Source organism: Stegodyphus dumicola, chromosome X1 (genome assembly GCF_044657685.1).
Source record: "Stegodyphus dumicola isolate Sdum_Otavi_A_Nest chromosome X1, ASM4465768v1".
Taxonomy (NCBI): Eukaryota; Metazoa; Arthropoda; class Arachnida; order Araneae; family Eresidae; genus Stegodyphus; species Stegodyphus dumicola.
This window is the reverse complement of record NC_140780.1, coordinates 27217938-27244904: the sequence shown is the minus strand read 5'-3', so window position 1 is coordinate 27244904 and position 26967 is coordinate 27217938. Positions and strand designations below refer to the sequence as shown.

Here is a 26967-nt window from a genome sequence, read left to right as displayed (position 1 = left end):
TATATTTTTTGATCTGCGGCTCTCTCCAGAGAAGCGGCAGTGCTAGCAACACCCAGGCTTCTGGTCTAGATCATGCTGATTATTGTTTTACTTCTCATTTTAACATATGTTGTTTGATATAAATTCTGCATAAACCTCTGGATTGAGTGAGTACATGATGAAATGAGGCTTAAAAGGAAGAATCAAAGCTGTTAGTAAAACTTAAAATGTCATTAACCCGCAAGCGTGTGTGCCAAAATTACGAACACGAGAACGCTATGTCATACCCAAAAGCAATTAACACATTTTAAATTGCATTAATGATATAAATATGAGTGTAAATGTGGATTAACATAAAAATGAAAATAAATGAAGTATTTAACTTACAGTTATTTCGCACATCTCTGGCAGATTGAACACATGTGTTCTATACAAATACTGATATTAATTTCTCACACAGAAACCGTGTCTTTCTGTCATTGTTTTTAGGGCACTCAGCGCATCTTCTGTAAATGTTTCTCACCTTTTTAAATGGTGGTTCCATGTTGCAATCTTCTGAAAGTATTTTTTCTTTTAGTTTCAAAGGGAGCATGATTTGCTGCAGCCATTGATTTGAGTAATCTTCCACTAACTTCAGTCCTAATAATTTGAGAAAAGAATGCCTGTTTCTAAACTGAGTTGGTGGTTCTTTTGTAGAAAGTAAGATTATTCATGCATTAATTGCTGCAACATTTTTAAATAGAGGAAAAAAATCACCACAGGCCACCGTTTCGATACTCTAGAATATGCTGCTTCCATTTCATCTGCAACATCTACTGCTCTTTTGGTTAGATTATAAAATAAAATAATCTCCGCCTTTTTTAGTACAGTGGTTTCGTCAATTTTATTATTGTTGTGCATAGTTGAGAGCAGAACAACACTTCTGTTTTTCTTTGGTGCATAAGAAACAATCGTAGTTTCTTTCTGGAAACCAAATATTGAAGAAATGCTTCCCTTTTCTCCATTAGACAATTCGGCAGAATTTGTCTTATTCTTTCTCACAGTTCTGATTATAGTTATTTTCTTCCTTAGTAGGTCCTGTGATAGTTGGTATCCCATATATCAATTATCTACAGTCAAATTCCGCCCAGAATTGTACAGTGGTTCCGTCAAACACTTTACAGTAGCGCTTGCATTGTTATTAAACTGAAATGGCCCCTTTGGCTGCTGGCCGGCATATATTTCTATTTTCCACGTATCCACTCTGGAATCAACCAGTGTAAATATTTTTATGCCATATTTAGCAGGTTTTTTGGGCAGGTATTGCCTAAATGAACATCGTCCTCTGAATGGTTCTAATTTTTCATCATTGGTTTTATATTCATCTACAGTGTAGACGTTCTGACAGTTGTCAATCAATTTTTTAAAAAACTGTCTTATGGGAGCAAGTTTATCCACATTTCTCCTGCTCGGACAATCTCAAATATCATCAAACCAAAGGCATCTTGGTATTAAAAGGAATCACTTGCAGGACATTTTTTTTGTGAAATATATCCAGTTCAGTTCCATCTGTTGCCCACAGATCTTTTACATTGACTTGAGAGAATTTGTGAACACCACATATATACAAAAGTGCTTTGATTTCACGTTCATCCATTTTCTTTGCATTGCGCTCGCGTACAAACCGTTCCTGAATGGAATCAGTGTAAATATTTGTACATTGAGCTATTATTTCTATCATGTCTTGGTAAATGAGCAGAGACCAGGAATCCAATGGTATTGATGCGTCTTTCGAATAACCAGTATTTTCTGGAATTTTGAAGATAATGTTTTTAGAACTAGTCCTAACATTCGTTCAAAATTTGTTTTTCTTCGATATCAGACCATTTTTACCAACATAATTTTCATCATTTGATTGATTTTCTACTTCGCTACCTAATTCAGTGTCTGTTTCACTGTCTGTTGATGAATTATGATTGCTGTTGTATTCTTCATCTACTTATTCTTCCTCCTCTTTGCTAAATGATTAATCATCTGTTTTTCTAGCATTCCCAACCTTTCCATTTCTTCATTATAACTTAGTTGCCACGTCATGCTGTCTAACGAAGAAAGTGAGAGCGAAAATCTGAGAGACGCGGGAAGGTGTGCAGGTGTCAAAATTCCTAGAAAAGTATTCGAAGAATCACTACACTGACTTCCCAGCTTCAGGAATGTGACCTTGAATTCAGCTACAAAAGGTTTCGGCCATTTCCAAGAAAAGGGTTTGGAGATAAGAGACAAAGAATATGCCCCGGGTACGAGATACCCGGCACGTGTGCTCATGAGTTAATCTTTAAAATATGTCGAACTATTATAAATTAAAGTATAAATGTGTCAAGAAATTAAATTTAATGGTAATTGCTTGGTAAATTTTAGTGTTCACTCCATTCTCGAATTTTCTTTATAGTAAATAGTAGGTTATGGTTAATAGTAATGCATCCTATTTGCAGATACATTTTTAATTTAAAAATGGTATTGCAGAACTGAAGTTCAGGCATAGATAATTGCTTTAATTTATTTAATTCCCATTTGCTGATAGGTCCTTAATTTTGTTAAAAGTGCTTCCATATGCAAGCCTGTTTATGAACCCTGATAAATAGTATGCATATTTAGTAAAAGCATCAGAATAACAAAGAATATATATATGAATTTCATTATTTCATGTTAACAGATCCGTAAGAAAATCAGCATGATAGGTACTTATTAATGTCACTTAGAATGGGTTGGAGAAACCTTGTTTTTTAAGTTTCCAATATTTCCAGATTCATTGTATGCAGCTTTACAGTTAAATAATTTGCATGTGTTTTTTTTTTTGTCCCCCTCTCTCTTCTTAACTCTGAATTTTTCAACTTTCGTCTTTTTGTGTATGTTTTTTAGAGAAGCATCTTGCAACACTCTTATCAGCATAAATCAAACATGAAACTACCTTATGTTAACATGCTATGTGCTAATCTTATCCCATTGCAAATTATGTTTAGCTAAGTTGTATGCTTTATATTTATTTACTTGAGCAGTAGCTTCATGTATATACACATTAAAGGCTTAGTAGTAATTCATCAGAGAAAAATTAATATTGAAATGGATGATCAATGAAGTGGACGTTATGATGCTGAAATAATCACGAGTTCAAATGAGAAAAACATACTCTGAGCCTGTAGCATTTAACTGAATTCCCTTCTCGGCTTCAGACGTCTAGGGAAAAGACATTGACATGCGTATAACAGTGGTTAATCTCCAAAGGTAGCATATCCTTTTACTAAATGTGTAAAGAAACAAGATTTTTCTTACTGAACTGCAAGCTAGACCAGCAGGTAACATCTGTAGAATTTCATCTGAAGGAAATTTGGAAATCAGGTGTATTGGCAAATGTATGTTTTTGTTTCGTAGGGGTAGAAGAGTTTCACAAGTTTGTTTGCGATGTTTGATCAGCTTATAGAACTTCAGTTGAATATGATTCTGTATAATCCTAACTAGCAGGAATCGCAGTATGTACAACTCCAAATCAACTTCTTTTGGCTTTCACAATGCTCTCCCTCTTTTGACCATCAGCCTATTTGCTTGTCCTTCGCTGGTTACATTTCAGGAAATGTTTGACACTTCCTGTCTTAAGAAGCTTTGTGTGGGTCATGAAGGCTTTTTGTGTCTAAAGCTTATTTCGATATATACTGGTGAGCATACAACACACAAGCACACAATTTCAATTCTGTGGAATATATATAAAACTTAATTGCTTCTGTGCAGTGCTTTGTTTCTCTGAAATAGCTCTTTGTTACAAAGGTATAGTGAACTAATACAATGATATTTGGGAAACCTTGTATAGTAAAAAATGCCTGTTTAATGTCAGAAAACTTGAATAACTGTGTAAGCTACAATTTGTGTTACATCTGCTGCTGTATAAAGTGTTTTGAATATTTGATTATAGTGATCAATGTTTAGCTACTGTCATTAAAGACTCGACTGGGAATGGTCCCGGTGTCTTGGCTATGTCAATATCTAGACGTACTTCACTTCTGAGGGTTAGGAATTAAGTCTTCACAGTGACCTAAAACCATTATTTATTTGGTAGTAGGTTCAGGTTGGCAGGGACCATGTGGTACTGTCTTGTCTACCCTTTGGTTGTAGGGATGTTACCATAGTGAAATCATTGTGTTGAATTTACCAGACCTTGTAAAATAGAAATCATCACCCTGGGTTGACTGGGGCTTATACCTCCTTGGGTGGCATCTGGGGGGTTGGGGCATTTAACTGTGTAAGGCAGCCATTGAGCAAGCCAGGTCTGGGTGCCCCTTCCTCCTAGTTTACTGCACTGTCATTAAAGTTATTAAAAGTGTTGGAAAAAATAGTACCATTTCAATTAACATTTACTACAATGCAAAACATTTAAATAAAACTCTTTTGTTATGAGATGCAGATATGAATCAGAAATTTGAATTACTTGCAAAGTTGGATCTTTAAAAAAAAATTATTTCATCTTATATCTTCTGTATGCTTTCTTTGAAAAAATATATAAACAAAAAGAAACTTAAAAAATAAAGACTAACCATAGAGGAATGTGTAAGTAAGCATGAGTTTATGTAGGAGTATTTATTTTTCTCTTGTTATTTAATTTCTTTATGTGGCCAGATAGGTTATGATTTATGTGACAGGGCATCACAAAGCAAGTAAAAGTGCACTATGGATGGATTAAATTTTTATAATGATATTGGGAAGCAATTTGTCACGTTTTATGAGGATTGCACATTCGAGGATGTGCAGTTTTGTGAACAATGGAAATGTTATAAAGCTATTCGTGTTGTATTTATGTGTAAAAATTTTATTGTATTGTAAGAATTATGTGTATAATCATTTTCAACATCTAAATACCTCTACTACACCTAGAATTATGGAATTTCATCGTTTTGCAATGTGTTCTTACATTTGTAACTGGGAAAGCATGTAAATTTCCTGTTCCTTACCACTTCCAAGTAGAATTGATATTGAAACTTCACTCTGAAAGGATGTTACAAAAAGTGGCTTGTGCCTTTGAGACATGTGTTTATGTGCTATATGTATATAGGTGGCTGTTATTCCCTTTATAAAGTAATATAGACCATTGTAGACTTGATAGATATTAGTATACTTTGTAGGAATTGTATGAGTTTTGTTAGTAAGAGGTCCGTGAAGGCAGACGTATATCATACATACCTTGAGCAATGGGGTATAAAGGAGTCTGGGAACCACTGCTATAACCTAAGACTGTCTTAAAAAAGTGGCACCAAAAAAGTATGTTATGTCCTGAATATTTAAAAAAGCAGATTTTAAATCTGAGGAAATTGAATGTACACTGCAGCTGATACTATGGTAAGAAATCACAGGTTCCCCCTATTTCTGATGCAGTTTTATTTTTATGTGTATTACAGGAAAACACCTGAATTTGTACAGAAAATTTGCATTTATTTATTTATTTAAGCTAGTTTTAGGAAACATATTACGTAGATTTTTGTAAGCTTGAACCTACTCCTCTATAATGAACGAGCCTTTTGGTTTGTTCCAAATTTTTCTATATGCTTAATGTTATTTTATACTGCTAGAGTAAACCTCCAAAGTTATGAAAATGGGATATGAAAATAATTAACTGCATGGAGATCTTCGATTGGAACCCCTCCTTTTTTTTTTTTTTTTTTTTTTTTTTTTTTTTTTTTTTGTATTTTTCTTATTTTTTGAAGATTATCCTCAAGTTTTAATAAAAAAATTACTAACATTTAATACTATTAATATCATAGTTTAAGATCTCTTATTTTCCGCATTCCATTCATAAAAGAAAACACTTATTGCTTTACTTGTCTTTTTTGTTCACCCCATTTTTCAGAACAGAGGTGTAAATTTAATTCTAGACGAATGAGGCACAATAAGCATTTTATACCATTTGATGCATGTGACCATTGACTGAAGAATGTCAGTGGTTTTTCTGATTCCATTCAAATTCTTTGAGTGACATGTCAGAGTTCTTTTCATGGTTAATGTTTATATGGAAACTTTGATATTTCTGCCATTCAGAAATAAAGGCTGATCATCAGTTTAAAGTGTAATTACAGGAAGCAGCTCATTTTAAGCATTTTGGACAAATTGAAAAGTTTCAATACTTGGTTAATTAGTTTCATTTATTTAACAATGACAAAGTACTCAAGGGCTGTCTACCTAAGAGGAGGGATGCTTTTGTGGAGGACTTTCTAAGGAAAACTGGCTCATACATGCTACACAAAGGGAAAAACCATGGAAATGCCCATGCAATCAGTCCATTCAGCGAGATTCAAACCTGGGACTGAACTACCGGTGTTCAGTGACTTATTGCTGCTCAGCTTCTAGTGGACCCACTTCTTTATGGAATGCTTGTGCTGGGAAAAATCTTAGTATTTTGTGACAAAATTGATAATCTAAAATTGTTTTCGCAAGTAATGAACAGTTTGACAGAAAATTAAAATGAGATATGCTGACGTCAAAGATCTGGGGTCTGTGGAAAATGTGTTGCATTTCCTGTACCACAGCAAGTGCTAAGGCTGCAATCCATTTCATTGATACGTTTTCATTCAAACTGTTAAATTGAAATTAGTGGAATCTTCTCAGTTTGGGGACCAAAAATTTGAAAATGAATTTTCTTTATTTGCAAAATGCCAACAGAAAGTTAGATTATATTTGTTTTGAGAACTTAAGTAAAATTAATATATTTGTCAATGTTTTTTTGTTATTCATTTTTATTGCTTTTATATTATGGGTTAAATAATTATTCATAATTATCAGTGTTAAAGGATTAGAACTATGATATTTATGAAATTGTTAGCATGCAGTGAAGCTCAAAAGCAAGCTACAAATTTAATAACTGCACATAATAATCATAATTAAACTTGATGTTAATAGAAAAAGTATATTTCTTTTTTCACTTCTTGAGGTAGATGTGATAATTTTTTTTTTAATTCATCATTCAATTTTTACATGTTTTTGTGATGCCCCCTTTTTATTATTATTATTATTATTTTGGATGTAGTGAATTGATTTTCTGAAGTCTCTTGAATTGTATATCAGCCTTCAACATTATACGAATTTACTGCAATTATATTAAAGGGAGACATGCATTTCTTAAGTGTGTTACAATGCTATAAGAAATAACTTTATATTTTTAAAAAAAAGTTTATGCACTTTATAATTTTATGGGGGAAATGACATTACATTCCACTGGATATTCTGATGTCTTAAATATGTCTTTTGTTTTAAAAAAGTCTTTTCCTAAATTTTTTGTAATATACATCATTTGTAAAAAACTAATATTTTAAAACACTGAAAATAATTTAAATATTGCTAAACCAAAGAATATGTATTATTAAGAAGGAAAGCTTTGCAGCAGCAGGAGTGGCTCCCTTCGAACAAAAAGGGAAGCAGCTGCGCATGCGTAAAGTCTGTCGCCCTAAAGTGCCAAAGCTCGAAGCTGATGCCGAAGTTCGAGCAGGTTCGGCGGTCATGTTTATCAAGAGTATAAAGTTGTGTGGCTCCATTTTTTTCCCCTCCATATTGACAGATATAAAATCAGACATCAAACTGCGATATGGATAATGCAAGTTCAAGAGCCAGTTAAAGTGAAACTTCACCTGATTTTCTTATTCATCTTAATCCGTATTCCTCAATTTCCTGTATTTCTAGCATCGTAGAAGATAAACTGGTTTACATTACATCTATGGAGCCTTTCCTTCTCTACATAGACATTCTTTGGCTAAACTATATTGAGATTCTTTAATTGATACATAGTCTGAAGGGTGTTCTTTATAATATGTATACGTGTTGTGTGTGTGGATATATATATTGCACACACACACATACATACAACATTAAAGGAAAACATGCATTTGTTAACCCTTTCCGGCATGCTACCTTTTAAAGTTGGAATTTCAATAAAAAAAAAAAAAAAAAAAAAAAAGTAGGCAGTCTAATTAGGCCTAGAGGAGTACACAAATAAAATTTTGTAAAGATAGCACTTATTTTAATTCTGTGGGTGTGCCCGAAGCGGGCATACTGATTGAATAGAGCTTCGAAAAGAGTATTGCTGGGAAGCGCTTAAAAGAGTAAGAGATTTTGCCTACGATTAAAAAACACTAGATTCTGATTATAGCAGATGTAGCATTACCCAGGGTGTGCCATGGGAAGACCTGCCATGGGAACACCCTTCCCTCTAAAAAGCTCTTTTTTGGTTATATGATGATTACATGCTTATGAATGGGGGAAAAAAGTAACTTGGGTATATGATATTTATATTATTTAATTTCATATTTACACTTTAGTCTATTTTTTCATGATGTTACTTTTCGAAGAAAATGACACCACCTGTGAAAAAGCACAACCCAATATTGTATTTTTTGCACATGTACTGGGATCTGAATCAGATTCACTACCTGAAAGCAATTTGTGTAGCACTTTCAGTGCTTCAGCAATGGTCAGCCCTCTCCGATCTGTTTGGAAAATAATTAAAAATCCAAAAGAAATAAACTAATAATCTATATACAATTAGAAATTATAAACTATGAAATAAAATTAAATAAACACCTACAACTCAAAACTGTTAAACATAGTGTTAGCGAAACTTTGAACGAAAGCAGAAGAGAAAAAGAGAACTGCTCTATTAAAAAACCAAACAGCTGATAAAATTACCCTTGACCTTCAGAAAATCACCCCCAACAATGTGTTAGTTAATAACCAAACGTCCCCTCAAAAAAAAAAAAAAGAGAGAGAGAGAGAGGAAAGAAGAAAGGAAAACAGGAAATGAAACACAGATGTGGACCCACCTTTCTGTTATCAATGAACTGACCGATGAGATGCAGAGAAGCAAAGAATACAGTCTCTCACTGTTCCTAGTTTATTAGCGAGTCCTGTCTGGGAACAGCTCGGGTTTGCCGTTCGATTTTAGGCAAGATTTCAGTGTAAAAATTTTAAACTAATATAAAATAAAGAGATTAGCATACAGCCAAAAAAAATAACAGAAATTTCTTTTCAAACAATTCCTTTTATATTCTAAAAAAATCTGCAAGATTTCTTTTAAAATTGAGGGTCTTAGAAAACTAAACGTGGCTAAATATATGGACTGGTTTGTGTTGAGCTGCCATCTACTGTAAATAAAGAAGGTTCAGAGTAACCTATAGTAACTTCTAAATACTTTTTCATTCATTTTTTCTGTGCATGCAGAAGGAAATTTTTAGGTCTTAGCACACCATGCTGCAAAGGGTTAAATGTGTTATTATGCTATAAGAAATAACTTCTTATTAGGAAAAAGTTTATGCACTTGATAATTTTATGGGGGAAAATAGCATTTCATTCCACTGGATATGCTGATGCCTTAAATATAGCTTTTGCTTAAAAAAAGTCTTTTTCTAATTTTTTTGTAAAATACATCATTGGTAAAAAAACTAATGTATAGAACACTGAAAATGATATAAATGTTGCTAAACTATATTGGGATGTACTTTAATTGATACATAATCTGAAGGATGTTCTTTATAATATGTATATATACATTACACATTCTTTATAATATGTATGTATACATTAATATGTATATATACATACATGGATTTTCCTTTTGTTATAGGTAAGTTTCCAAGCATCAGGTGCATATTATGGAAGTATGTCTTTGCCTACCCCTGCTGTGAATATGGGTATGTGTGAGCCTCAGATGCCTGGAAAATGGTCGTATCCTAGTGGATCTGTTGCTTCTCGTTTTTATCCTGTTGTGAGAAATAATTACCCTGCTGAAAATCAGGTATGTGTTAAGTCATTTGTTTAGATTTGTTTTCTATTTATGCTTAACCCCTTGACATACAGTGACGTCTGGTAGATGTCATTCGTTTCATGTGTCACTGTAGACTTTTGATGTGTGGGAGACTTTCAAGAACTGTCATCGGTGAATGCTATGCAGTATATTACTATATTCTTTAACTGTTTCAGTCACGCATCAATACTGTTTTGTTTAGATTGTTTAAGATGCTTTCCCCCTCTTAACAGTACCAATAAAAAAATCGCATCGCTAAACAAATAATGAAAAAAAAAAGAGCATAACGAAAGCAGTTAGTCAGGATAGCAGTGTTCTTGCACACCAAACATCATAGTACATATCTGAATTTAGTAAAAATTAGAAATAGTCCTTCCAACATGTATGAGTTGAAGGTATTAAAGTCTATTATGCTATTCTAGTAATGACAAGGAGAATGAAAATGGTCATCAAAGTGTGCATCATTTAAATGATGCTCAAATTCTCAAGTGAAGGTAGCTTTGTTCAACAAAATAGACATAAATGTGCAAGACCTATTTCAAGCAGTGAAGATTCTGGTGTAGCAGAGGATGAATGGAATTGGGAAGAAAAAGAAAATATTGTGAATATAAAACAATTTACTGGAACTTCCAGTATCAATTGTTTAGTTCTACAAAGATTGGGTATAAATACCACACTTCTGTGTATTTTCAAACAAGTTTTATGTGATGATTTTTTGAAATAGTAAAGAAATGAATGGATATGCAAAACCTATGAAACTGAATGAAGAGTGGTATCCACTAAAAAATGATGTAGCTAGAGGATATTTTGCATTATAATGTCATAGATAAAAAAATCTAAAATAGACATGTATTTGTCAAAATGAAAAGTATTCGAAGCACCCATATTTATGCGAACTATGCCTCATAAACATTTTTTGGTCATAACGCACCATCTTCATTTTGTTAATAATACGTTGCTTCCTAGAGAGATAGAATATGAAAGGTTTAACCCATGGTGGATTACTTAAATACCAGATTTCAACCGTTATACGTTCTGGAACAAAATATTGTCATAGACGAATTCCTAGTGAAATTCAATGGGTAGTTAATTATGTACAATTCATAGCATCCAAACAAGTAAGAATTGGAATTAAATTTAATAAATGATGTGAATCCAATTCCAGGTATTGTTATTGATTTAAAATTTACGAAGGACAAGTTAGAATTTAAGGAAATGGTAAACCTGTATTGGAAAGTGTAATCATGCAACTAGCCAAACACATTTTAGAGAAAGGATGTACCTTGTTCCTATGTAATTGGTATTTGCCTTCTAATTTATTAAAAATTTTGCATGTAAAAAATACTAATGTTATTGAAATGGTGGGGGAAAAAAGTCGGAAAAATATGCCAAAGATGCTTGCATAATATATGCTAAAAGGGAGAAGTAGCATTATCTTTCAGAGTAGTTCACTATCTACTCTGAAACATCTGTTGAGAGAGAGTTCACTATCTTTTCTGTCTGCCTTTATGCTGGTGTGACAAGAAGGATGTGCATATAAGGATGAAACACTCAAAAGCAGAAATGGTTGATATGGGGAAAAGAAGGAGAGGAGGCGAAGAACTGTTGAAACTGACCTGTGTTATGGAATGAAATTGTGCAATGGGATGTCTTGCATGTTTCCCTCTCATGCAAAAGTGTGTAAAAGGATACAAAAAATTTTATGTTAGATATAGCTGTTTATAATGCTGATGTCTTATATTCCAAGTTGCCTACTTCACAAAAGCAATCAATTCTGAATTGTCTATTGAATATTGCAGAAGAAATGCTCTGTAATTTGTCTCTTTCGAATTATCTGATATGGAGGAGACTGTCGCAAATGAATGCCCTACTCAAATGCCCAACTCGGTTACAAGCAAAACAGTGGGCATATTTTCCTGTGACAAAAGCAATGTCCTGCAAAGAGATGCCATATGTGCATAAAACATAATATAAGAAGTGAAACTACTTGGCAGTATAAAACTTGTCTTGTTCCAATACATATTCCAAAATGTTTTAAAAGGTATTGTACGTTACGGAACTAGTAAATTATTATTTTATAGTGTTACTTAATTATTGTACATTAACATTATATATAAATTTTATGTATAATGTTATAATAATATGACTGTTATATAGCAATGTAATTTTGAAAATAAAAGTTTCTATTTCTAAGCTTTGTGTCTGCAGTTAAGCTAAATTAAATGGTATTCTTTGGATTCATATATTTGTATGTCAAGGGGTTTAATTACTGTATAAAAAGTACTGACACCCTTTTTTATTTTTGCATTAAAATGTATTATACTATGTACTCTATTAAAATATGTGCTTCAAAATAATTAGAGTAGACTTACAATTGAGTTACTTATTTCTTTTTTTTTCCCATAATGTTGTGTGTAAATATACACAGTGTTTCAAAATTGCTGGTCATGAGTAAATTGTGAACCACTGGTTCCTGCTTTCAGTTAAGGAATTTCTTTTGAAATAGACTTGGAACTCAATTTTATGCATTCAAATTGTAGGAAGTGCACCAGTTCAAGAAATTAAATACTTGGCTTTTATGAACAGATTTCATGAAGTCATTGGTGACTGGCAGATTTTCTTACCCTTATGTTTGATTATAGTGACTTTAAAATATGTGCTGCTGCTTTATGGATAAAATTCTCAGTGATTGTCATGCATTTTTGTGTGCATTATTATTATTCTGGAAGAACACTGTTCATTCATTTATTATCTTCAATAAAATGTATACATATTAAAATTATTCTGGAAAATTTTCCGATAAAAAATAGCAGATTAAACTAGGATGTTTACACATAAGGACTCAGAAATTGTATTATACACCGTAAAGTGCATTCTGTCAAAAATGTTTATTCAAATGAAATTAACAGTCTATTTAAAATTAGTATGCATTTTTTAAGATATCAAGAATTGATTATTTAAATTCTGCATGTTAAAAATTTTGTCATTTATATTTGCTTTCAGCGACAGCGTTTTCAAAAGATGAGGAGTAATAGTGATGCTATGGGTCAACATGTAGGATGGGTGATGGATGTTCGAGAACACCCATCACGATCCCGCACTAATTCCTCTAGGTACGATTATTTTTAAATTTATATAGTTTCTTTTATTTATCAGAATTAGGCAGGAATAAAAAAGGAATCATAATAACTTTTTACATAGTTATTGCAGTTTATATGAAAACAAAACATTTCTGACCTCTCTATTGAATTATTTTCCTCTTACCAGAAAGTAATCTAACCTTAAGTTTTAAACTAGTATGGGGAAAAAATTAGCCTGGCTTTGCACTTTTAGAATTAGCAGCATGAATTAGATGTAGCTTCTAAATCATGGAAGATTACCTCCAAAAAATTATTTTTTGTTATCAAAGGTAAATTTTTGTCCAAAATTTTCTTGTTTTGATCACTGCTGATTGCGATTATACATTCATTGCTTAAATTGCTTGTATTACTCATGCTTTATTGAAACAGTTTTGCTGATTGATTTTTATGCTTAAAAAGCATATTTCTTGCAAACTTTTTCTCAACGCTATCATGTCAGATTTATCACACTCCTCTGGTGTTGTTTTCGAAAGTCCATTCAGTGATCAAAGATGCCATTTTTCTAAGGCTGGTTTTAACAAACTGAAAGCGCAGAAGTTTAGAGAAGTGTTGGGTGATTTTATGAGTATTTTATTAAATGAAATATACTTTATTCCTGTCTCTGATACATTTTTGCTAAATCACCAGCATTTGGCATAGATGTGTGACTGGAGCATTTGTCTATATAAAGCTCAAATTCATTGAAGTCCTTTCCATATCAGGGAAGAACATCTTCAAAAATTTATTATAAAGTGAATGAAATGAGTTAATGTACAGTGAATTAATATTAGACTTACTTGGCACTTTTTTGGGTTTTATTGTTAAGAGAATCCAGCAAATATCATGAAGCTGTTTCTTGACAAAGATATTTCTTTAATTTTCATCAGCTGAATAATAGAATATTCATCTTTTATTATTACAGTCACTTAAATACAGTAGAAGTCCAGAAATCCGCAAAGCTTGGGACCAGAGGTTGTGTGGATTTTATGATTTTGCGGATTTCAGGACAGAAAAGATAACTCATAATATTCGGACTAAAAGTGCAAAATAAATAAGGTGTATTAGATAAATTTAATTAAATTATTATATACATTATTGCAATAACTTACTATATGCATTAAATTATTATTACATACATAAATTGATTATATTATTCATTGTATTATATGTACACAGCATCGAAGTTTGCCGATTTCGCCTCATGCAAAGATTTCTGGTTTCGAATTCCAGTGTTAGAATCGCTGTTGCTGTAAAATTTCAACAGCTTTTCTTTATTTTTCCGTATATCGTACTCAGTCGTGTCGCAATTCCATACCATTCTGCTATAAATCGAGGAGTAGCACCTGCCTCCATCTTTTGAAGAATCTGCACTTTTGGCGTTACCGTCAATGCAACGTGTTTACGTTTTTCAACGTTCCAAGCAGTAAAATCATGAGTGCGTTTCTTATCTCTCGTTGTATTAAAAAGGGCTGAAATTTAAAATATTCTTAATTTATCCACAAAGTATCAGGATTTAAAAAAAAGGCAACAGTAAACAATTAATTAATTGTGAAATAACAAGGCTCAGGAAGTACAGCAACGTGAATCGTGAACTTGAACAAAGAGTTGAGTGAATTGTCTGCTTTTTTATCTCGATGCAGAGATTAGAGGGAAAAACTTTTATCTTATTTCTTTAAACTTCTTTATGTCAATAATTTGGTATTTCCTTTATGACTCATTATTACTCGGTAATTATGACGTCATTATTTGGTAAGTATTTTTTCTTCGACATTTTGTACTCAATGTTGCGGTTTCCGGAACCTATAAACTTAATGTTTATATTTGGCAACGCGGATTTCAGGTCGCCGGATTTTTGGTATTTGACTGTATACCCATGCCTGATTGAGTGTTACCGCAAATTTCCCTTTATCAGCAGCTATGTATTTTTCATATGATTGTATACAATTTGTTTTTCTTTTTGCAGTATGTTTTGGCAAAAGGAGATGAACTTTTATGTTTAAGCATCTTTCCTAACTTCAGTTCTTTATGAATGATCATGCTGACTGCACCAGAAGACATTTCCAGTTCCAATTCCGTGGTTCTTTGAGATGGTGGATTTCCTTTCGGAATCAGTCTTTTTTTTTTTATAGTATTTATTCATTGCGTTCAAAGTCTGAGGAGCCAATGATTCATTTTTACATTTGGCTACTTATCTCCTTTTAAATTTAATTGGAAAGTGACAAAGGAGCATTGAATCATGAAATTATTTTTTACATTTTTTATCTGCTTGCCCACAGGTAATAAGCAGCTAATTTTCTTGGTGTTCTCTCCTCCCCCCAAGTGAAAAATCAGGACTGAGAAACTTTCATTGTTAGATACCCAGTGTTTGGTATTATCACATGCATCTTCTGAGAACTTCTGTGTTATCAGCCCACAGGTCAGTAGTCTTGTTTTTACTGATTGTTTACCTGCATCAGAGTTTGGAGACATTTAAGTATTGTAGAGTTTGTCAAGCTCTTTGTTGCTCTTTCTCTTTTGAGAGGTTTGGGAAAACCTGCTTATTCTTATGTTTAATCTCTGGTATATGGTTTTGAATGTTATGTGATTCTGTGGCTTTCTGGATTAAATCGCTAATATCTGCTGTGATTGTATTTATTAAGAAGAGCTAGATGTTTTTCTTTGGAAAGGGTTGGTAAAGTATTTTCAAAGCTCTGTTCATTTGTAGGAAGCTGTAAAGATATGACCCGTATGGTTTGGTATAATGGATTTGGAAACTGTTTTACATATTTACTAATCGTACCTGTATTTGAAAATTTATTTGAATGTGATTCGCAATGTAAGTATTCTACCCTCAGTTCTAATTTTAGATATTTCAAAAATGAACAGAATTTTTTTTCTCTTTAAAATAATATTTCAAAGTTAACTAATATGCCAAAAAGTTTCTTTGTGTTATTTTGCAGTGAATCTTGGCCATCCAATGTTGTACGAATTAAAATTAGGTGTCACACTGTAATCAGCTTCATATATGTACTTCTGTGAACAGCATTTTTTTAAGCACTAGTCATTATGTCTTCAAAATTTTTAATGCTTGCCATTTTCTTTTTACAAATAATAAAGCAGCAACATATTAAAGCTGTTTTTATTCAGGAGGGCAAGTGATTAAAATTTTAGGTGCTCACAACGGTTTGCTGGATAGCAAGTTGTGAAAGTGGAACCCTGGTAAAGAGCAGCTGTACCACTTTCATGTTTGTTTAAATTGCAAAAGGGGAGGAAAATAGACTTCTGTAGAAGAAGAATAAATGAATCTGTAAAATATATGGAGACAGCATTGTATTTGATGATGATTATGAGAAGTGCTTTAAAAGATTTGTAAGTGGCAAAGTTGTTAATTATTGATCATGTTGAGGAAGGCTGAAAGAATAAAGTGATGGATCAAGAAATTTCCATCAGAGAGCCAATTCAAACATTAAGTTAGAGGGCTTAGAATTTTTTTTTTTTTTAACTATTCTGCTTTTTGTACATTTGTACTGTATTTGTTTGCACATTAAATTTATAGTCAAATGTGCTTACTTAAAAACTAATATTTGGGAAGTTTCTGATGGAATTTTTAAAGATGGGATGCAAGTTGTTGCCATTGAAACACTTTTAGGATTTGTTAGACTTTTTTAATTTATTGGTACATCTGTGCAAGTTTAGAATGAAGGAGTTCTAATAGTTTGCTTTCATTTTTCAAAATTGTATTAAAGCAACAGTTGGAACCCAAGATTCAAGACTAATCATGATATTGCATGAGGATTTTCATGACAGTCTATGAGGAAGTGGGGCAGAAATATGCATGAAATTGGAAAAGTTCCCTCTTCCCCAATTTCAGATAATTCTTTTCATAAGTAGATCAGATCAGATTCATTACACTTAATGTACACAAAAATTTGAAATCATGATAAAAGTTTTTTGTAGTATGCCACAGTGTTTAGAATTCAGTGTGCTGAATCTTTGACCAGAACATCAAAGATTCATGCCTGTTGTCAGCCTTTAGTTTAAACAAAAAGGTACAAAGCCATATGCAGCAATGATTAGGTGTAATGTCCTTTAAATAATGCTCCCGACCTGTTTCTCTTTTAATCAGTTATGGCAAAACATGCAAGTGATCCTTCCATTTGTTTGAATTTAATGTTTGGAAGCATACCACCAAGAGAAAGGCCATTACCTTAAGCCCATTCTATACATACTGTCTACCTCCTTAAAAATATTTTATTGTAATTTCTTTTTATCCCAAATCTTTTTCCAATTGTAGTGCTTTTCTGTCAATGCATCACTTTTAAATGGTATCCATATTTTTAAATTTTGGTAGAAGTATTTTAGTGACTGTGACTTGGTTCTTGACTGCATAATCAAGAAAGAGAATAGTACCAATTTATTTCAGTACCTATATTATTTAATGTAATTTTGTTTTAAAGCACTTTCTTGGTATTTTCATGCTGTGTATTTTAATGTATTTCATGTTTCACGCTTTTACTTCTTTTACATTTAAATTCATTCAGCATTCATCATCATATTAAATTTGATTTTGTAAGTCTGGTTTTGTTTCTAGTGTAGGCAAAATTTATTTAACAAATATTTAACGCATCTTAATTTTTTTAATTATGTGCCAGAAAATCCACTGCTACCTTTATAATCATTTTTTAAAAAATGTGCTCGAATTTATCATGTTAGCAGTTTGTAATCATTTAAAAAAGTCCAGTGCTTTAATTAATTCAATTTGTGTTATGAAACATTTTTCAGTGAATCCGTACTGTCACCAAGTAGCTATGGAAGTGCTCCCCAATTTTTACCAGCTTTTGAGCACCCTAGTCATGCTCTTTTAAAGGAAAATGGTTTTACACAGGTGGATTATTGCAAGTTCCGTGCACGCTGTTTAAAAGGTACGTTTTCTTTCTCCTTGTTAAACAAAGTTTCATCTGAAATCCAATATCCACAAGATAATTATCATCTTGGGCAGATTTTTCTGTATGTTTAGTATGTCAGTTTTGTGTATTTTTTCAGTATTTAGCGTCCTAAGATATATATATATACCTTTAAAAAAATATATAAAAGGTTTCAAGATTTTAAATTACATCCAAAGGAGGTTTTTTTTTTTTTTTTTTTTTTTTAATGTTTTGTATGTTACCTTTTATGTTCTTTGCACTTAAAACAAATTTCAGTTCAACAGCAATGTCGCAAAATAATTTTAAAATGAGCATATCTTTAGTATTTCCGATACATAGTTCTGTGCATTGGAGGTAAAAAGATCACCCCCCGGTAGAGTGTTGCCATTGCTCGCTTTGAAATCCTTGAGTTGTTAATCAAGAATTTGTTAAAGTTTTACAAAATATGAAATCGATAATAACACAAATTCCAAATTTCAAGTTTGGGCTTTCAAATGCCCTTATCCACTGTGGGATTATGTCATTAAATCTTGGATGCCTCTAGGTACCGTTGTTTTATCACAATGCGAAAAACACACATTTATGCAGATTCTTCAAATGTAATACAGGGCGATAGTATTTGGTGGCAACGATTTGAAAAGTGATGCAGCCTTCAAAGTTTTCAACACAAAATCACAAAACGAAAACAATATTCCTTCAGGGACAAAGCCTCTGTGGACTAAAAAAAAAAGTGGGGGCTGATGCTTAGGATGTGTACCATTTCTTATAATTCAGATAATTTTACTGTATATCCATAGTATCTTAAAACTAGATTTTATGTCTTTTTCCCTCATTCATTTCACTTAAATCATGATTAGCAGTAGCTCCTAAAGGAATGAATGCACTTACAAAAATTTAAGTCTAGCCTAAAGTAATAAGACATATGAAATCTTCGAGTTGCTGAGGTCTCTGTTGGCTTAGCACTAATGTATATGTTTCCGATAGCTATTTTTGCATTCCGATTCCACAGTAAGTAGCTTTTTTTTTTTTTTAATGAGTGTTATTACTATTATACTCATTTCGCATAACTGCTAAGTTTCCCAGTTTTTCATCAAATCTTTTGGTCTTCCAATAAATCACCAAATCACCTGGTTTTTAATTTTTAGTTAAGGGAAATGTTTCCCGCAGTAAATAAAATTTGTTGAATTAATTAATGAAATTAGGCAAATTCCATTACACCTTTTCTAATGACTTTCAGAATAATATTTCTTGTTAAATTTTATTCCTTCTGAATTATATTCTAATTATTTTTTTATCATATTAAATTTCATTTTATCTGAGTTACCTGACTCTGTTACTAATCTGTACACTGCACAAAAAAAGGGGCAGTTCTATATCTCCTGTTCCGTTCTTGACAATTATTCACTACAAACTATTATGAATCTTGAAACATTATACCTTGGAACAAAGTAATATTAATTTCATAACTGCAAAATAATGAGCATTCATAGGGTACTTGCTGCCATTCAGAATCAAAAGGAAATACTAGAAACTTATGATTACAGCTTTTGGTGTAGAAAAATTGGCATTGTTTAAGAGATTAAAAAATTGACAATCATCTGGTGTATTTCATATACCGGTGCCCTGTAAAGGGTTAAAGAAAAGCTGTTATTTTAAAGCACAGATGTATGCATACATGAAATAGCTGTAATATAAATGCATATAGAAAATAAACTTCTTGGGGTGCAACATTTATAGAAATAAAAGATGATATTGTGATTAATTTAGAAGTCAAATGACATATTATGATATTGAAAATTGCTATTCTGAAAGTTTAAATTATGCAGAGCAGTGTAGATTTGGAATAAAACTATCGATTTTGTGGGTGATTACATACAGGTCTCTCTTTCTCAGGAGCAAAAATTTAAATGTTTTGCGAACATGAATCATTCCATATTAAAAAAAAAAAATTGTTCAGTCTGTTTATTTATCAGAAAAGTATGCACTGTTTATGGGAACTAAGGTATTGACTATCCTTCATCTTTAATCTCTAAATGTTGGAAGATGACTACCTGTGTATTTCAAGTCTTTAAAAACCTCTTGTTTTTTTTTTTTTTTTTACGCCAGTAGTAATTAGACTTTTTCCCACCTGATGCAATCTCTGTGGATCCTAAACTCTGTTGCCTAGTGCCTTTCTAAATTCTGCTTCCAGTGCCTGCTCTAAATTCTAAAAGTTTTGCCGTTTCTAGATTTTGTGGCTCAGTATGTCTCTAAATTCTAAAAATTCTGCTAAAATGGCTGTGTAACTGGCCCATACCATATATAATTTCATACTTTTCCTGAATATTCATATTACTAAAGAAATAAAATTAGCAGCTTTTCTAGACATTCTAAATGCATTTAGTTTTACAGAATAACAGAAATCTGTAATTAAATTCTAAAATGAGGGTGAAACGTATTGAAGAAAGAAACTGATACATAAAGAGAAAGAAAATTATTCCCCAAAGATATGTACAGTTATTATTATCTAAATTAACCAGTTTTTAATTTCAGCCTTCAGTATAACTTCCCTTTTCCCCACCAGAATGCAAATCATTTAGATAGTTTCTAAACATAAGTTTTTGGATTGTAAGACAGTATTCTGCATTAGTTCCTGCCAGCTGTGATAATTTGCAATTATTCGTCTTTGCGTTATCGCTGCTAATATTTGAATTTGTTACGATGATAGAGTTACTGAGTCAACTTAGATAAAAATTAAATTGTAGTCTTTCATTACTAGTTGACATTTTTAGTTTGAATTTTACTGTTCCTTTTTAATTACATCACCACGAGCTGTAGTGTTATTTTGCTGGCATAAAAACGTGCCTTTATGTTCCAAGTTCTTTTTTAAATAAGAAACTTGTATGAACCTTTATCTGACTGTGTAGCTACTTTCAGACATAACCATAATTTGCTTCATGTCTGTCAGAGGTTTGGGACTATTTAACTTTTACCAGATCAAGGAAAACCTCATTAGATACATTATCGAGAGATTGGCAAGTTAGGAGATAAAGCATGCAGAAACCAGTGGTAATATTAGTTTGCATATTGAAACATATTTCTAATTGTTAGAAAAGATGCTTAAAGAGAAGGAAATTAATATAAATTAGCCAAAATGTCTGGGAAGGCTTCAAATAAAAAAGCCGCATCAATATTTTGTTGAGTGTTGTTGCTACAAAATATAAATGTTTTGTAGCTTTTAATATATAATTATCCCAATATCGTTTTAGAATCAACATCATAAATTACATGTATTTTAAACTGTGAAATGGTAGTAGATGAATTGTGATTTTAATAGTGCTTTTTTTTTTTAATTTAATAGTGGCCATGTATATCTTTAATGACTAAGGGTATCTAACTACTTAATTTAATTATTTGTAGCTAACTGCTCACCCTTAAAAATTAATGCTGCATGTTAAAGCTAGTTATTGCCTTTTGTTAATCCTTACCGTGGTCACAAGACACAGCAGAGAAATGTAAAACTTATTTTTTGTAGCTAGTGAGATGTAAAATAATACTAAACAACTTATCACCTCTGGTGCTTTATTAGCTTATTGTAACCTTTAAGTATATTAACTGGGTTGCAACCCAAGGAACTCTACACGAAGCTATGATACTCACTGCATCAGATAGATAGAGCGTAACTAACTTTCAAAACTTGCCAGCTGTGCCTACATCACACTTTTAGGTCTATTCTGATCTTGCCGAGAGAGAGACCTGCTGTCCTCATCAGCAAGGCAAGCAGCAGCAGTAACAACAGCCAGTCTTCTGTTACCAGTCAATGCTGATTGATTTTACTGCTCATTTTAACCTATGCCATTTGACAATAAATCTACCTGCTATTTATGAAACCTCTAGACTGAGCAAATACGTGACAAAATGAGACATTAAAGAAAAAGTCAACATAAAACTAAGTGAAACATAAATAAAATGTCACCAGTCTTCTTTCAAATATGTCCAGCTATTAATGTAAAATATTTAATGCGACATGATAAATTTTATGAAGTTGATTTCATTCTCAAATTTGTTTATAAGTATTTTTTATTAAATTGGATTTAATAATAATGCATCTTGCTTACTGGATCTCTCTTATTCTTAGGATCATATTACCAAAGTTCAGCCATAGATAATATCTTAGATAAAATTTATTCAGTTCTCTTTTGCTGATAGGTCCTTAATTTTTACCTTTAATGGTCCATAAAAGTCCTTAAAAGTATTTTATCTCTGTGTCAGAAATGTGTACGAATATTGTATATATTTTTTAAATTTCAAGCATGTCAATGAAACAAAGTGCTAGTCCTTTATGGGATTCATACTGAGGATTCCTTGCTGCAAATGTTTCCATGGTATTACCAACAACAGGAGACAGGCAAAGAGAAAAGTTCACTAGACACATAGTGCTGAAAATTGTAATGCATTTTTATTTTTGCTTTTGATGGCTAAGTGGCTAAAATTGTGAAACACTGAAAGTTTGCTGTGTGTTCTGTCTTGTTAATTGAATGGAATGGCTGCATGAGTTTTCCATGTGTAACATAAATTTGGGCACATCTCCCTTTAGAATTCCATTATCAAAGGTTTCTTTTACCTCAGGCAGGTGGCTGTTGTACACTTTGCCATGATACAACTTCTTTCTATTGGAAAGCGTAAGCTAGACCGTTTACAAATTTTTAATGTCCTTAATTTGTCAGTTGCTTTCCACGTATGTAAAAGGCTCTAAAATTGGTGCTTAAGTATGTCTTATCAAATTAAAATAACAGTGAGGAGTTTAGGTAAAATATAATGTCCTACATATTATTACAAATTAATTCCAAGAAGTATTCTTTAATGAAACTCTGTCATTTGAAAAAATGTAGTCTTTAAACTCAAGATTTTCAAATAATGGAACCATTTCTTCAGGTGAGGCAGAAGTCTAAAACCATGCATTATTGATTAACTATCTTGATGAATTATAAGTTTACTTTGGCTGATAAAAATTTTAGAATCTTCAATTGGCAGCAGAAAATGTGTGTTCAGTAAGCAGTTTTTTTTGGGGGGAAGGGGTATGTCAATCTGAGAATAGTTTACTTTCTTCTTCCTGTGTAAACCATTAACTGCTTGGCTTAGGGATGTATGTCTTTGTTTCTGCTCCACAGTACCATCAAAATGCATAATATTAAATACAAGAGTAAGTAATATTAATATTTGTCTTAGATTCATAAATAAAACAAATTGGTGCTTCAGCTTTTAAATTGCCAAAAAACTTTTATTGTTGATAATGCAAACAAATTTTACAAATTATCAGAAGAATAGATATTTCCAAAACCAAAAAATTAGTTAAAAAATTTTGCAATGTGTCCATAATGACTTCAAAAAGGTAGAGCTCGAAATTTTTTGTTAGCAATATTGTGATAACTGTGATTAAAACCCACACTATATGTTACATTTATTTTATATTATGGGTCTTCAGTGACCATTGCTGCTCAATTAAAAAGTTGATGATTTGTAATTGATAACCCACAAGGCGCTTAACAAATTAAAAACCTTTAGTTTTCCTTTTAGCTGATGAATATGTTTTGTAACATGAAGGATATTGACAGTTTTCTCTTAGCTTATTTAACTTTCATGTAAATACTAGATTTCTAACAAAAGTAAACACTGTTTAAGTTTTTGAGCTTTGATAGTTAGGTTTATTTAAAATTATTAATTTAAATTAAAATTTATTTCAGAAAGAAAATCTCTTGGAATTGGACTGTCACAAGAAATGAATACGCTCTTCCGGTTTTGGTCTTTTTTCCTCAGAGATCATTTTAACCGGAAAATGTACAATGAATTTCGGAAATTAGCCACTGAAGATGCAAATCTGAAGTATAGGTATGTAGTTCTTGTAATTAACATTTTATTAGTATTGTTGCTGTATGTTTCTTTCTATTCTCTCCATTTCCCATTTTGTTTAGTTGGTGCATTCAGTATGTAACAAGCTAAATAATATTTGCATGTCTTGACTTAAAATTGAGAAAAGCCTTTCTTGTTTAAATTATATGACATGAAAGTTTTTTTGTCATTCTTGTTATAAGAAACGAGTGTTATCACTTAGAAAATGTCAAGATGACAAATAAATCAAATGAATTAGCTAACTTGAATTCTTGTTTAAATGGGGCATCAGTTTTGTAAATGGCAATAACAATAGCTGCAAAATTATTATAATTGTTCAGTATAATTAATTTTAAATGTATAGACGTGTGTTTACATTCCGATGGCTGCCAGTGGTATCACATCTGTTAAGTATGTTAACACCTTGACATTTCAACATTTTATAATAGATTTGTTTATTTTGTGGTAGTTAATTGTACATTAAACCAATATCTATGCATGTCTTTTACACTGCACCGTAAGTTTCATGTATTTTTATGGTGTATGTTTCATATATTTTTATGATGTATGTTTCATATTGTAATAAATATCAAATATCGCAGGTTTTTATTGAAAGAAATCTTAATATAAGCAAAATTCATGTAAGGAGTCATCTAAAATTGGTTTCACAATGTAAAGTTTATTTATTTATTTATTTATTTATTTATTTATTTTTTTTGCTGGTTCATAATAAATTTTTATCATGTTTCATTTAAACTAATAAAGGCAAGTTCTTGTCTCTCTCTTTTATTGTAGGTATGGGCTGGAGTGCCTATTTCGATTTTACAGTTATGGACTTGAGAAACATTTTAGAGAGGATCTTTTTAAAGATTTCCAAGATGAAACACTCAAAGATTTGCAAAACGGTAGTTACCCTTTCTAAGTCACAATTCTGTTACTGTATAAATTTGTGTCTGTAGTAAAGTTTGTTTTGTCTAAATTACAAATAAAACTTAAGTGAAATCATATAATTATGTACTGAAATAAGTCATCGTATAAAACGGTGATTGCCAAACCATCAGTCGCGGCGTGGACGTCACGTTAACACTCCTGTTGGCTAACCTGGATTCCTCTACTGAGCTGCTGCTGACAACAACTGTTCCTTTCTCCCATACAACTGCCATTGTTAGCCTCATCTCGTAATTGACTGTATACACATGAGGTTGTGCACATTATGTTTCTCTTGTGTGTATTAGACATTTGCTAAATTGGATAGTGTTTTTAATGCATTTTTACTAAGCTAGATCTGTTTTAATTGGGGAGAACGTTGGGAAGAACAGGAACATCGAACGTCTGTTCAAAACCATTCATGCAGGGATTGAAAAGTATTTCCCACTAAATTCTGCTCTAAGAAAAGAAAAGGTAAGGCAGCTAACTTGATGCTCAACAATGAACTTCTTAAAAACCATTAAACAAGAATATAAAGAAACAACTAAGGTGCCATTCCAAGCTTCAAATGTTATTGCACAGGTTAAGAAGCCATACTAAGACTGTGAAATAATCATAATTTCATGTTTAGGAGCTGCATATGCATTATTTGATTCTAGTTTTAAAAATAAAACTGAGATAATGTCTGCTATTAAATCTGTACAGCTTTCTGCAAGTGAAGGGTTAAGATTATGGGTTCTAATGTTTCACACAACTTAAAACTGACTTTGATCACTGAAAACTATTTCTCCCTGCAATCTGACGAATTGACTGGTATAGTTGATACAGCTTAGTTGACCATTTCTGCAAGAATCGGTTTTGATAATTTTGAAACAAGAGAGGAGCTGGTAAAGATTATACCATTGACAGTATGCACTAGACGACTGGACATATTTTTAGCACTTAAAGATCTTGTTAACTCTGAAAATATTTCTATAAATAAGTTGTTGGGCTTAGCAGCTGATGGAACTATTGCGATAGAAGGCAGACAGAAGGGATTCATAACCCTTATGTCATAAAGTCAACAGGTTTCTGAAAATTCTGTCTTAACATTGCATAATAAACCAGGAATCACTGTGGAAAATTTCAAAGTATGAACAATGTAATGAAAACAGTCATAAAAGTAGTGAAAAAAGTTAGAGCACATGCTATTCAGAGATGTTTTTTCAGAGCACTGTCTGCTGAACTAGATTGCCAGTATGGTGATCGAGTACTTCATATGGAAGTTCGTTGTTTAATTAGAGGCAGAGGTTTACGACATTTTCAAAAGTTTCTTCTTACGTAGCAGAATTTTTTAAAGAATGAGTCGAATCTTTCTGTGAACTGGAAGATCCAGTTTGGCTGCAGGATTTTGCTTTTTTGGCAGACATCACCAAAAATTTAAATACCCTTTACTGCAGCTTCAGAGTAAAGAGTATTTGTTTATTAGTAGAGCAATTGGTTTTGCTTTTTTCTCAAAAATGCTGGAACTGTGGAAAAAAATATTACAGGGTGAATACAAACACTTCCTGTTTCAAACAAGCCCTTGACAAGCAAGGGTCTTCAACACTTTACAACAGCAAGAAATATGTTGAAATTATTTCAGATTTGAGAATAGAGTTCAACAAATGCTTCAAAGATTTCAGAAGGATGTTGCACAGTTTTTCAAATCATTTTTTATAGGGATTAATGCTGAAGAGTTTTTGAACTGATTTATTTTCAAAATGATTTATCTGCCAGATCTACTTCTTTAAGCTCTGAAAATATTTAGTCTCTTGTTCCTAAAGAAAAATACCGAATTTTGGTACAGGTTTGTCTCAAAGTGAAAGCAGTCTTCAGCTCTACATATCTGTGTGAGATTCCGTTTTCCAATATGAAATTCATTAAAAAATAAGTACAGAAAGACTTACCGATGAACACTTGGACAACTATATTCGAATAGCAGCCACTACCTATACCTATATCATCAAGTTTTTAGTGTAGGGAGCAACACTAAAAACTTGATGATGGCAAAAAAGAGTTCCATCCTTCTCATTAAAGTTAATAAGTCTGATATAAAAATCTATTATTATATTTGCTATTTATTACTAACTGCACTTAAATTTCTTTCTTAGGTATAATTCAATTTCAGTTTCTTTTTGTTATATACAATTTAACCAAAATTGGTTTCATATTTACTAGAAATGTAAGTTTATAAGCAATAAACAATTGTGTAAGCTTTTTTTTTTCAAAAAAAGTTGGTAGTCCCTTTGGTTACTAGCTCACAGTTGGACTTAAAAACAGTATGATAGCTCAGACGCTTCACAAGTTTGGTGACCACTGATATAGAACATAGAACTTAAGAAGT

General features: G+C 32.0%; 1 protein-coding gene across 3 annotated transcripts in view; it reads left to right on the top strand.

Annotated features, from left to right (window-relative positions):
* LOC118181497 (la-related protein 1-like) overlaps positions 1-26967 on the top strand; it is a 133607-nt gene that overhangs the window by 84180 nt on the left and 22460 nt on the right. For all 3 annotated transcript variants that reach the window (XM_085808350.1, XM_085808348.1, XM_085808349.1), the window contains 5 exons: positions 9605-9775; positions 12788-12897; positions 17665-17804; positions 23531-23675; positions 24471-24580. In XM_085808350.1, the coding sequence (XP_085664476.1) occupies positions 9605-9775; positions 12788-12897; positions 17665-17804; positions 23531-23675; positions 24471-24580 (676 nt within the window). The remainder of the gene's footprint in view (positions 1-9604; positions 9776-12787; positions 12898-17664; positions 17805-23530; positions 23676-24470; positions 24581-26967) is intronic.